The sequence below is a fragment of the Microtus ochrogaster genome, chromosome 17 (assembly GCF_000317375.1).
Source record: "Microtus ochrogaster isolate Prairie Vole_2 chromosome 17, MicOch1.0, whole genome shotgun sequence".
NCBI classification, from domain to species: Eukaryota; Metazoa; Chordata; class Mammalia; order Rodentia; family Cricetidae; genus Microtus; species Microtus ochrogaster.
Genome location: NC_022019.1, coordinates 12,701,799 through 12,715,818, shown reverse-complemented (window position 1 = coordinate 12,715,818; position 14,020 = coordinate 12,701,799). Strand labels below are relative to the sequence as shown.

At 47.1% G+C, this 14,020-nt stretch overlaps 1 protein-coding gene across 1 annotated transcript in view; it reads left to right on the top strand.

Moving 5' to 3' along the window:
* The window catches only part of Nuggc (nuclear GTPase, germinal center associated), a 40,554-nt gene extending 34,182 nt beyond the window's left edge, over positions 1-6,372 (top strand). Inside the window, exons 16-18 of the mRNA XM_005355551.1 lie at positions 136-272; positions 3,223-3,313; positions 6,227-6,372. Of these exons, the coding sequence (XP_005355608.1) occupies positions 136-272; positions 3,223-3,313; positions 6,227-6,372 (374 nt within the window). The remainder of the gene's footprint in view (positions 1-135; positions 273-3,222; positions 3,314-6,226) is intronic.
* Positions 6,373-14,020: the final 7,648 nt, after the last annotated feature.

Here is a 14,020-nt window from a genome sequence, read left to right as displayed (position 1 = left end):
TGTGTGTGTGTGTGTGTGTGTGTGTGTGTGTGTGTGTTTCTGCTTGCTTGCATGCCTGGCTTTTCTTCTGATGCCACAGATTTCTCAGCAGTCCCTGCTATCATGTGACTGTGGCTATCTTTTTTTCTTGGTCAGAGGCAGCTCAGATCGCTGGCAGGAAAGCCTGTGAGAGAATGAAGGATGTCATCCGAAGAGGGGTGGAGCGGCAGGTAGCCGAGGGCATGTTTGAGAGGGCTCAAGAGAGGATGTGGCACCAGTTTCAACAACTGAAGGTACTCTGCCTCGGCAGCGGGTGGTTCAGTCCTGGGGAGCGTAAATGGGGAGCTGGTACAGGAGAAATGGTAGATACCTGTGCCAACTGGAGCCGAATGCTCTCTGTCCTGGGCCTAGACAGTGCCCACCGTGCTCAGCATCCTTTCTTCTCTGCCTGCCCTCAAACGCTACTGTCCACTACATCATGGGGCTGTGACTTTAGAAACACAACCCCTTCAGCTCTGTCCCTTGTCACACATCTCTGCAAAGTCGGAATCCGTAGGACAGGGGCCTTAATAGTTAGGTGGGTGCTTGGGTCTTGGCATGAATTCCCTCACTGAATCCCCAGCAAATCTGTGAGGTGGTACTCTCGCTGTACCCCTTCTATGTACTAACAAGCCCAGGCAGAAGAGATGAGCCAAGAGGTCACAGCTACCGGGAGTCCAGGACCAGGTGACATGGTGCCAGTATCCAACAGTAGCAAAATCAGAAAGCAGTAATATTTTTTTTAATAAGGAAGATGGCTCAGCTCAGTACAATTTTGGTAAGAAAATATCAGAATATATCCGTAAGTCAGTGAGTGGAAGGACCTGGCTCAAATTCAATTTTGAGTCCATCTGTTTCTGATGTGGTTCCTAAGAGTCCTCTTGGACCTAAATATCCTGTTATCTCTATGTGTCAGATGTACATGTCTTAGCTCTGGGTTTCTTAGCTTGCTACCTTCTCCTTCCCAATGACAGAAAACCTTCATCTTGGTCTCGTTAGCCCCTCCCTGGCTACGAGGCTCCAAAGTCCTCTGTCCCAGTTCAGGCTTGGCTGACCTCCATCCCACCCACCAGAGGAAACTAGCTGTGGCAGCATCAAGCCAGCTCCTCACTAACTTCCCTGAGACTGTCTCTTCCGCTTCTTCCCAACTTCCCCTGTTTGTTTCACAAAAGCCAGTCTCTGTTGTATAAAGCGGGGAACTTCCCTTGGCCTAGGTGAGAGCTATCTTGTTTATTAGCAGCTGTTTGATTCCACTCAGTTAGCATGGTACCACAGACCAGAAACACATGTGGGAAGCTGGCCAAACTCGATAGAGCCGTTCTCCACCGAGTATGCAGAAATGGTATCATTAAGCTACTCAATGAAACACATTACTGAAAAGGGACTAATACACTGACCGTGTGCATATATAGCTTAAATCATAGACATGTGGATAGATAAGAATGGGTAAGATCATCTTGTGCTCCATCCGCTCACTTTTTTTTTTCAAGACAGGGTTTCTCTGTAGCCTTGGTGCCTGTCCTGGAACTAGCTCTTGTAGACCAGGCTGGCCTCGAACCCCCAGAGATCCACCTGCCTCTGCCTCACGAGTGCTGGGATTAAAGGCGTGCGTCACCACTGCCTGGCTTTCCTCTCACTTTTTTAAAAATCAAAAATATTAGTTAATTTTTGCTGGGTGGTGGTGGCACACCTTTAATCCCAGCACTTGGGAGGCAGAGGCAGGCGGATCTCTGTGAGTTCGAGGACAGCCTGGTCTACAAAGTGAGTTCCAGGACAGCAAGGACCAAACAGAGAAGCAATGACTAAACAGAGAAACCCTGTCTTGAAAAACTAAGAAAAGAAAAAAGAATATTAGTCAACTTTTAATTATTTAAAAATGGAAGGAATTTTGTTTTATATGTATTTAGTGTGAGAAAAGTTCCTGTTTTTAAACTGACCTCTGGGCCGATGAGATGGATGAGCAAGTAAAGGCCCTTGCTGCCAAGCCTGGCGATCTGAGTTCGATCCCCAGGGCCTACACAGTGAAAGGAGAGAACTGACTCCCACAAGTAGTCTTCTGGTTCTGTCTGTGTGCTGCTGCCTGTGCCACCTCCCTCTATAGACTAACTAGCTCCCTAACTAAAAATAAAAAATAAGTGGGTCCCTTTATAATGTTATCGTAAGCTGAAGAGCAGAAGACTAGTCTACTGAATGTATTGATCAGTTGCTGCTAAACTGATCAGTTGTACAATGCCTTACTTAGTTAGGGTTGTATTGTAGTGAGGAGAAACCGTGACCACAGCAACTCTTATAAAGGAAAACATTTAATGGGGCCTGGTTTACAGTTCAGAGGTTTAGTCCGTTATTATCATGTCAGGAAGACATGGTCCTGGAGAGGTAGCTGAGAGTTCTACATCTTAATCCTCAGGCAGCAGGAAGATAATGACATTGGGCCTGGCTTGAGCATTATTAAACCTCAAAGCCCACCCCTAGTGACATACTTCCTCCACACCTCCTAACAGTGCCACTCACTATGAGCTTATGGAAGCCATTTTCATTCAAAATACCACATGCGGCTTGCTGATTTGCTGTTACCATAGTGAGCTAACAATATCTGGTTTAGAGAACTATAGCTCTCCCTCTCCCTCATCTTATAGACAAGGATGCTGAGGCCCAGTGAGCTGAATTTACTAGTCAAGGTAGGGGCCCTTGTTCTGGCATTGAAAAAGTATAAGACTAGGAAGTAAGTTTTGATTTCAAGACTAGAGTCCACCAAGCTGGAGGAAGGAGTCTTGGTGTTTGCCACAGGAGATAAGAAACACAGGAGGGCAGACAGGGGTTTTAGGTGCTCAGAGGGTTGAGAACAGCAGAAAGACATTTCTCAGGCCTTTGGGGAAGACGAGTTGGTCCTGTCTAACAAGGTGCGCTGCACGGGGGCAATGGTGATAGATAGCCACCCAGGACTCACGCAGGAGAGGACTGTGAGTTTGAAGCTGCATCTCTTCTTTAGCTCCAGATTCAGTAGGTTGCCTCCGGGAGACAGCTGCCGTGCATCTGCATAGGCATGGAGGGAGCTGCAGAGGCAGGAAGTAGCCGATGAGAATGCCTTCCGCTGATAGCCCTCTGGGGTCATCTACAGCTGGGGGGTCCAGTGAGGTTCATTCTTTATAACTCGCTTTCCTGTAGGCTGCTCCATCCTAACGATCTGATGTTCTTGTCACGTAGCATGGAATCACTGAGAGGGTCAAGGGAAGCATCACTACCATGCTGACCCTTGCTGCGCCCCAGGGAGATGGTCTCTACAAGGAGCTTGTAGGTGAGTAGAGAAACGTTTGAACGGAGGGCAGTTGTGCAGTTGCCCCTGGTTGAGTTCAAAGATACCAAAGTGGGTGGGACTGGAGAAATAGTTCAGCAGTTAAGAGCACCGACTGTTTTTCCAGAGGACTTGGGTTCAACTCGCCGCACCCACATGGTGACTCACAACTCTCTGTGTCTCTAGTCCCAGGAGATCTGATCCCCTCTTTTAACCCCTGTGGGTACTGCATTCATATGATGCACACACAAGTATGCAGGCAAAACACACACACAAATGAAAATAAATAATAAAAATGTAGAAGCACAGACATCAAGGTTGGAATTTCTAGAACAAGTTCTGCAGATGATGGTTTTGACTGTCCCACTCTGCCGAGGACCCAACAGAGACAAGTGCTTGGACTCAGTGGATGCCATCCTGTGTAAGTCTCCCCAGTCCTCAGAGATACTAGCCACTGCTCCATCTTTTAGATGCAGAGAAAAGAGACAGCCTAGGCCATGCTTACTCCCAAGTTTCTATAGCTGGCCACTGGCAAACAGCAACCCTCAAGCTCGCCCTCTGTCTCCATAGCCGTTTTTCCAAGATGCTGCCTTAGAGAAGATCCCATCTCCTAGTGATAGAGGGAAAAGATTCTCCTGGGAATGTGGCTGTGCCTCCCTTCCCTGCCCAGGGCTTCATTGAAATGCCTTGTATAAATGAGATCGTGGCCAAGTGGGGAGAAGGGTAATTGAGAAATTTCTCGCCAAAATTCCCCAGTCTTGAGCATCCTGGGAATCTAGGGTTTTACCCTCTCAGCAGCCCCGTGTGCACAAAATGGCACAGACAAGGTTATGAGAGCAGCAGCGTCTGTGGTACCCCAAGGCAAAACAACGCAAACCCCTGGGAGCACAGCACAGATTATGGGAGACACGTGGTTAGTGGGCAGTGGAGCAACTGCTGTGGCCGTGAAGCACCTCAGCCCAGGACACAGCAGTAAAAATCATCTCCACAGGTGTTGGAGAGGAAGAAAGGCATGCGGGAAAGCATGCGTGGTGTATAGCCATTTGTGGAGGACGTCTCAGGGGGACTTGAGTTTTTATAGTCACTGTATCATAGATTGCCTTTAAGGAAATCATACTTGCTGAAGGTCTTCCAACTGTCCAGTTGCAGACAACTACCCCAAGTGTGACCTAAGTTCTGCCTGCCTAGACAAAGTGTTCTTTTCCTCCTAATACCAAGTGCATATCATGATGGAAGACTATGCCAGATGCCAAGGTTATAAAAGGACCATATGGCAAACTGTGCATTCAAGTATTGCCTGGTTTGTCGGAATGGAACCTTCAAGACTAAAGAGCCCAGACTCCCCCCCCCCACTTAACAATAGAGCAAAGACACCTATGTGGTCTCCCAAGAGAGAGACAGGGAAGAGCAAACCAGTAAGTAGTAGAATATATGGTCCAGGAAGGTGCTCAAGGGAGGACTCATGAGAAATGACACTTGAGACCTGAAGGAGAGGGTCCACTCTAGAAGCAGATGGTTAGCATAGCTGCGAAGCAGAGCTAGTTCAAGGCTAGACACTGGGAAAGCTGTGTTAGCCGAGACTGGACACCAGGGAAGCTGTGTTAGCCGAGGCTGGACCTTGAGGGAAGCTGTTATCCACACATGGTGAGCCGATGATGGCTAGAGTCAGACCCAGGGTTCATCTGAAGTTTCTACCCTGAGGACTGTGTTGGTCAGAGTTCTCTAGAAGAACGGAACACAGAGAATGTGTGTGGATGTTCACTTGTGGAAGTCAGGCATATCAGACATTTGGTGGAAGAGCGTAGCAGGCCAGCGACCCTAAAGAGTTTTGGTTGGAGTCCAAAAGTGGTCTCTGCAGAGCCATGAACTGATGACCCAGGTGAAGGCCAGGGTGATCGGAGAATCTCTTCTTCCTCAGAGGGAGGGCAGCCTTCAGCTGGTGGCATAACACGTTAAGGGGAGGTGGCGACTGTGCTCCAGGTTCCCCAGTTTAAAAGAACCTCCCAGACAGACTAAATCCGACGAGTGTCTGGACACCATGGCCTGGGAAGCTGCCATAAAATTACCCCTCATAGCTGACCTGATGGCACATGCTGGCAATTCCTGCACTTGGGAGTCTGAGGCCGGAGGGTTGCCTGGGCTTATATCATGACAGCCTATTTCAAAACAAAAACATTAAAACACACAACTCACCAAATAAATCAAAACCAAAACCAAACAAAAGACATGTACAAAACAGATAGCAAGCTAAGCACAGTGAGAGCACAATCAGAATCATATTAGAAAATGAACATCTTCGATTCCAAAAGAGAGCAAGGCAAGTTCACTGGGAACAGAGGTTGGGCGAGGAAGGAGGTCTGGGGGACAGAGATCTGCCTGGTGGGATTGTGGGCGGGTCCCACCGTGTCCTCTGCCTTGTGCCTCTCACCAGGCTCTGAGGAGGTCTAAGAGAACGCCCAGAAGGTTCTCAGGACTTTTTCCCTAAAGATTAATTTTACTGTTTTTTAAAGTGTGTGTGTGTGTGTGTACGTGTATACATACATGTAGGCACATAAGTGCAGGTGTCCTTGGTAACCAGAGGCATGGGATTCCCCTTGAGGTTGTGTACTGCCTGCTGTGGATGCTGGACTTAGATCCTCTCCAGTCACCCAGGGCTTTTTGAGGGGTAGGCTCTTTTTAAGTGTGACCTCCCCGCAACCCATGCTGAGATGTCTTCAGGTAACAAAGAGACTCCCTGGCTTGACTGGGATGTTTATAAAACAAAGATACAGGATTTTCTGATTATTCCAGATCTTATATCCTTCTAAAGTTTCAGTTGTGGAGGGCTTCGTCTAGAGGGCTGTTCTTGAAGCAGCATTGACCGGGTGCGTGCGTGTCTGTGTCTCTGACTGTGCATGCGTGTCCGCTTCTCCCTAGACGTCAGGAGTGAGCAGAAGGAGATGGAGAAGCTCCACAGAAGCCTGAGGGAGGTTGCCGAGAACGCGCAGCTGCGGAGGGGCATGCAAGATTTCCTCCTGCGAATGTCCCCCAGAAAAGCAGGCCCCCGTGGGACAACACTTTAGTTTGGAGGACTTAAACCTGAAGATATGAAAATAAGCCTGGAGCCAAATAACCAGAATTATTATTATGTTTTTGAAACAGAATAAAAATCATTTCTCATCTTTTGAACTTTCTATATAACATAAAACCAGGATATCATTATTTTTGGTATAATTTTATTTTACAGCCGAAAATCTGTCATCCTGAGTCCTGAGTGGACTTTTGAGCTCTAAGGACAAGAACCTTACACTTCACAGAAGGCAGATATTTACACGTTAGAAAGCTTAAACGTCAAGCAGAACGTTATAAAATTCGGCCTCAGGGACCAGACTGTTTCCAGCCAGCTTTAACAGTGATGTGACTTGAGGAGGAGGCAATGCTGTCCCGCGGGATAGGCCCTTGACCAGGTGTTGGTTACCATTCTGCGGCTGTGATAGCAAAAGCCCACTTACAGAAGGAGAGTTATATTGGCTCAGGAGTCTGGGCACTAATCCGCCATGGCAGGAAACACGTGGCGAGGAGTCAGAGGCTCTGCTCACATCCTCTGGCATCCAAAAGCAGAGGATGAATGCCGGTGCTCTGCTCCCCTCTAAACAGAAGCCAGTTAGATCCCTGCTGGGCTCCAGTCTTTTTGCTTGAGATCTTAAAGAAAATTCCACTCCACGTAGACAAATACAGATCTGGAATACAGGGCAATGTTTTTAATAGGTATTTGAATTTATCAGTGGGGTAGTTCTTTGATTGTACGGTCTTGAAGGATGGTAGTTTATTTAAAGATTTATTTTATGTTTTAATGTATATGGGTGTTTTGCCTGTATGGATGTGGGTGCACCCATGGAGGACAGAAAGGGGCACTGGATTGCCTAGAATTAGAATCACAGATGGTTGTGAGCCACCATATGGGTGCTAGGACTCGAACCTGGATCCTCTTCAAGAGCAGCCAGTGCTCTTAGCCACTGAGCCATATCCCCAGCACCCAAGAATGGTATTTTCTTAAAGGCTGGTTGCAGTGTGGGAGCTGAAACTGAATCAGTGAACTTTGTTTTTAAATCTTGTTACACTAAAATCCATTGTGTTGTCACACACACGCACACACACACACATATACACACACATACACACACATACACACACACATACACACACATACATACACACACATACACACATACATACACACACCCATACACACATACACACACACATACACACACATACACATACACACATACACACACACATACACACACACATACACACACACACACAGCAGGCCTTTCTCTTTCTAAATTCTCCTGCCTCGGCTCTGAAATTCTGGAATTGCATGTGTCCAGCACCACATCTGGATTGTCTTCTGTCATGTGAACACATTTTAGAAACCACTGCACGGTTTGACAGCATAAGGCATTATGAAAATACTTGTTCACCAGATCAGACAGATGTTTTAAGTGTTGGCACCTTTCACCACACAATTTCACAAAGTCACGTTTCTTATTTATTTATTTATTTATTTATTTATTTATTTATTTATTTATTTATTATGTATACAATATTCTGTCTGTATGTATGCCTGCAGGCCAGAAGAGGGCACCAGACCCCATTACAGATGGTTGTGAGCCACCATGTGGTTGCTGGGAATTGAACTCAAGACCTTTGGAAGAGCAGGCAATACTCTTAACCTCTGAGCCATCTCTCCAGCCCCCACAAAGTCACGTTTTCTTAATACTTTCACCAGTGTCCCCAGAAAAGGCCTGAAGTGGTGGGAAGCTGTGACACTCATGGCAGTGAGCACAGATTTAATACAGTTTTGGTTTTCCCCTAAAGGCTTGTCTCCTTGTTGTCATAGATACTGACAGCTGTTTGAAGGGAAAGGTTCGCTTTCAAGCCAGTTTTCACTGTATAATAATGCAAAATAAACCCCTTCTCTAGTAAACGCTTCTTGTTAGTTACTTGTCCACAGAGAAGAGAAGAATAACTAATGCATCAACCTTCAGCCGCATGGGTAAGCTGTCTGTCAGGGGGTCTTGTTTGAGGATGGGTTCTGACTCAGCAGGTCTGGGCAGGATAGAGAACTGAGCATCCGGACAGATTCCCAACTCTGCAGGTCCGAGGTCTTAATTCTGCATCTTCGGGCAGTGCGATGATTAGTAATGCTGGTGTCAATGTGACGGGGTCTAGGGTCGTACAGGAGAAAGCCTGTGTCCTTGAAGGGGTTTCTAGACTGGGTTAACTGAAGAAGGAAGAGCCGTCATAAGTGTAGGGGGAGCGTTCTGTGGGCTGGGGTTCTGGACTGAGCAAGGAGGAGACAGGGAGTTGAGATTCGGATTCATCATCCCTAGCTCTGTTTCCAGACTGCGGATACAACGTGACAAGCTGCCTCCCTTCCCGACTGTGGGCACAATGTGATAACCTGCCTCCTTTTCCAACTGTGGACACAATGTGGCAAGCTGCCTCCTCCCCGGCCACCATGACTCCCCACTTTTGTGGACTGTACCCTTGATTCTTGAGCTTAAAGAAATAAAGATTAGATATTTGATCCCAACAGCGATGATGATGACAACCATGACCATAATGACTAATACAGCTAGCAAAGGGACAGAGTCCAGAGTCTCAGATTGAGTGCCTCAGATCCTCTGCCTGGTCACCTGGACAAATGACGTCTTCGAGCCTCCCATTCTGAGAGACCAAGCTGCAATGTTCTGAAGGCTAGGAACTTTCTTTCGGGGTGAGGGTGGGGCTGGGTGAAAGAATAGGGAGGAAAGAACAGGCGGAGGCTCTGCGTCACTGTGGGGCCAGCAATTTCCAGAAAATGCTAAGGCAGTTAACACTTTGGACTCATGCAGCTGAGCAGCCCCAGAGCTGCCTGGGAGACCTTTCCAGCTCTGCTAATTCTTCCACTTCTGAGTTCCCACTGGGAGCGAACTGCAGTATCCTTGAAGGATAGTGTTCTCCAGCGTCCAGCTAAGGACAGCCCCACCCCCATCCCTGGGCAGCGTGGTCACCTCTTCATCATAAAGGATTGGGCATAAAGAAGGCTTGAGGCGCTTGGGAGCCTCTCTGTGGTCTTTGAACAAATGCCGGGCTCTTACAGTAATATGAGATTGTGTGATTGCCTGTGTTGAGCTGAGACTTGGAATGTTAGCACGATGAGACCCTGGAAGCCTGCAGGGCTCAGAGTGGCCATCCGTGTGGGCTTGGAATGTCAGCCCTAGATACTGGGGTTTCAGCCGTCTGCAATGTGTCCAGAGCCTGCTGGGATGTTGTCATCAGCTTGGAGACCAGCTGGTTCTGGGCCCAGCTTTAGGAGATGTAGCAGAGAGAGGATGCCTCTGAGAAGGAGCTGTGCAAAGAATCCTCTGTAGGCAAAATGCCCTCTCTCTCCGGAACTAAAAGAATGAATGCACTGTCTTTTCAAGGACTCGTGTCTCCTTAGAGAGTCTACTGATAGATTTTTGTCTTTTATATTTATTTATTTATTTTTATGTGCATGACTGCCTGGCCTTTGTGGAGGCTTGAATTAGAATGGCCCCCATAGGTTCATATATTTGAATGCTTGATCCCCAGATGGTGGAACTGTTTGGGAAGGATTACAAGGAGGTGTGTCCGTGGTGACACACTTTGAGGTTTCAGAAGACCGCCACCATTCCCAGTGTCTCTCTCTACTCTCTCTTGTTTGATGTGAAATCTCAGTTCCTGCCACCATGCCTTTGCTCCACCATCACGGACTTTAACCACCTGAAGCCTGAAGCCCAATTAAACACATCTTTTTATAAGTTGCCTTATTCATGGTGTTTCATCACGTCGATAGAAGGGTAATTAATACAGCCGACATGTATATATCTGTACCATCTGTGTGCCTGGCACCTGCAGAGGCAAGAAGAAGCTGTCGGATCCCCCAGGGATGGGGTTGTAGACAGTTGTGGACCACCATGTGGGTAACTAAGAGCAGAACTCAGGTCTTTTGCAAGGGCAGCAAATGCTCTTAACTGCTGAGCAATCTCCCCAGCCTCCCTACTGATTTATTTGAAAACAATTTCTGTGACTGTAGAGAAGACAAATCCAGTCTGAGTTGTATTTTTTCTTTTTAGAAATACAGGAGCTAACTATAAAAAGGAAGAGTGAGAGCTGGGATGAACGCCGATGGGAAACAGGTTTTTGGCGTGATGGTTGAGAGTTTAGGGAGCTCTCGCTTATGGAAGCCTTACACAGCAGAATGCTTGCATGCCTTCCTTTGATAAATATACAATCCAAATAAAAATAAAATTTCCATTTTGCACCAACTGTAACTTATGCTTCGGGAAAGAAAAGAAAGACACTAACTACACTAACTCATCACTCTTTTCCTCTCTTTCCTAAAAAAATTTTTTTTTTTTTTGGTTTTTCGAGACAGGGTTTCTCTGTGGTTTTAGAGCCTGTCCTTCACAACAGATTTTCTGTGTAGCTTTGTCTGTCCTGGAACTCACTCTGCAGACCAGGCTGGCCTTGAACTCAGAGATCTACCTACCTCTTTCTCCCACGTGCTGGGATTAAAGGTGTGTGCTACCAATTCCAATTCCTTCTTTTTAAAATAATTTTTAAAAAATTCTCTCTCAACCTTTGTTTTTTCCCCTCTCTGCTCTTCCTGGAATGATACGTGCTGAGATGTCTTTACTGTCAGGCTTGTGGTGTTGATGGACAGCATGTTTCCGGTTCTCAGTTGTTTCTGAAAACATGCACGGAATGTCCTTTCTCTCCCTGACCAGAGCAAGCTAAGCAGCAAAATCATTTCTGAGTTACCATCACTCAGCACGATGGAGGGGCTTTATCACATTTCCCTTTAGAAGTGGGGGGAGGCATCAGAGGTCACAGGGTCTGGCAAGCCACATGATGTAGGAGACCCGTGGTGCGGTAATCCTGTTGGGGAAAGAGTCCCTGACTGTGATCACGTGAAGTCCATAGTGGGAATTTTTGGTTCTGACAGCCAGTTCTAGCTGACTCAGTGCTGATCCAGGATGGTGTAGTTTGAATGATAAATGTCCCCTATAGACTGATGTATTTGAATACTTGGGTCCCTGACTGATGGCACTGTTTGGGGAGGGTATGGAACCTTTAGGACATAGAACCTTGCTGGAGGAAGCCCGTCATGTACGGTAGACTTTGTGGTTTTATAGCCCTACTTCCTGTATGTGGATGAAATGGGATTGGCCCTTCCTACCATTGTGGACTCTCCCTCTGGAACCCTAAGCTAAAATAAACTCATCCCGTAAGTTGCTTCTAGCCACGATATTTTATTACAACAACAGAGAAACAACTAATATAGGCTTTTGCATGTGGAGAGAATTCTGAATCTCTGCAGATAATTCAGAGAAATCCAGAGCTTCTCCCCATGGCATCCCTGCATGGATTGGCCACCCCAAACCTCCTCTGAGTGATTTCTTCTCCGAGCCAAACATGCCCTTTTCTTGCTTGCTCACTTCTGGACCCTTCAACACCCTTGCTACGGTTCCTACCAGATGCATCCAGAACCAAACATGCCATCGTGTATGAATTTGTCAATGCGGACTTCAGGGACTCTGTGACCCCCGTTCTTCTGCCTCACTTAAACCTGTAGTGAATCACATTCACTCAGAGTCATGTAAAGTAAGTGTTTTAAGTGTGCCCTGGGAAGCTGGTAGCCCACATCCTGTTCATGGGGAGGACATCATTCCAATACCAGTGTCTGGTTTACATTTATCTCAGGACTTTCTTCTTAAGGGTTTTGGCCCAAAGGCTCCCTCTGTTTTTACTGGTTTCTTATGATTGAATGTTTGGCTACCAACTAGAAATTGCTCACATTATAATAATTTCATTATCTAATTCTCAAGAAAAAATTGGATCCTCTTGTCTCTGAGATACAGCCCCTGGAAAGCACCCTGGCTCCCTGAGTGTGACAATGCAAGGGGCTCCAGGTAGGTCCCTTGAGGTAGCCCAGGGAGGATGCTTATCTACTTCACAGCCTATGAGTCTGGGACAGTGTGGAGAAACCCGGGCTGTCTCCTGCAACTTATCATCCACACACCTTTTGGAGAATGAACTCAAGTGAGTCCAGGGAGACAGAACAGGTGCTTGGGCAGATTCCACAATGGGCAAAGAGCAGGGAACTCCGGAAGGCAGGGGTCCCTGCTTCATGACTTGGGGTTGACGCTAGCTGTCAGCAGCTGGGCACTGTGGGGACCCACATGACAATTAGTGTCCCATTTGTCAGGAGCTGTCAACTCTGAAAAGTAATAGCAATGGCTGACCTTTGGGATGCCCGACCATGTTTTTAAAGATTCCCTTGAGTCAGGGAAGCCAAAACTAGGAACCTGTGTTCCAAGAGGTTCCATGACTTAATCCACAGCCACAGAGCCGGGGGACTGCCTGGCTGGAGACCTTGTCTTCTCTTCACAGGGCCCCTCTGAAGGATGCAGCTCATGAAGTCCATAGCAAGGGTTGGCTTCTACTTCCTCCGGGCCCATTTCTGAGCTATGCCCTCCACTTCCTGCCCCTTATACAATCACTGCTTTTTCCTTCCTATAACACTATGCCCTTTTCGGAGTCAGCGAGCATTGGCAGTGGCACACTTATTTACAAACCTTCTGAGTGCTGCGGTCCAGATCCACCACGTGACCTAACCGCTCAAGGCTCAGACCGGTTTTGGAAGGAGGGGCGGTGTTTCTCTAATATCATCTCACTCTCCCCAGCTCTCTTGTCTGATCGCGTCTTTAACATCTGGTTGGATTTCCTTTTAATCTCTTTTTCTTGTATCTTATTTTAGTGTGTGTTTATGTATGCACGCGTGTCTGAGTGTACACATTTACAAACGTACGTGGGGACTCAAGTCAACCTTGGAAGTCATTTCTAAGGAGCCTCCTCTGTCTTGGGAACTTTATACAGAGTCCCTTACTTGCCTGGAACTCACCAGGTAGGCTAGGTTGGCTGGCCACTGAGCCCAGTCATCCTCCTGCCTCCACCCCCAGCACTGAGGAGCGTGGCACAGCGTGTGCCGCCACACCCATTTTTTTTAATGTGTGCAGGTCCTCCTGCTTGAGAGGTCAGGGCCAGCAGATGCAGTTATCTCCTGGACTGTGCAGCTCTTTTTACAAAGCAATTGTTTGCGCTGCTGTTTCCCATTCTTAGAGGTGCCTGCCGTCAGGCTCCCAGGAGGCTGGCTGGCTTCTTAGTCTTGTCTCTTGCTTTTCTGCAGTTTTTGGGCTCCACAGACACTGGCTTTGTTGCCGAGTCGTCTTGAACTTGACTTTGGGAAGTTCTCTCAGAGCCCTCAGACATTATTCTAAATAGCTCCAGTGTGAGTGTCCAAGTCCTTTGGGAGTGGATATGACTTCAGGAAATGCCAAATTTGCTGAATGAATGAATTGAGAAATGCCAGTTCTGCCCTACAATGCATTAAAAATCTGGTTTCCTCGGGTGTGTCATAAGCCAGACCTAGCTGCCATTTTCCCAGAAGTTGTCCAAAAAGTATTTTTGAGGAGCGCTTTTAGAACAGGCACTGGATCCCAAAGCCAATGCTGATTTGCTCTTCTGGCTGGGGCTGGAAGCTCGGTGTATAGCTGTAATTCAGACAGTGGCCACAAGAGGGCGAGCATAGCATAGTCCAGACTCCATCTAGCTGTTGCTCTAAGAACTTTTTTTTTTTTTTTTTTTTTTTAAGAC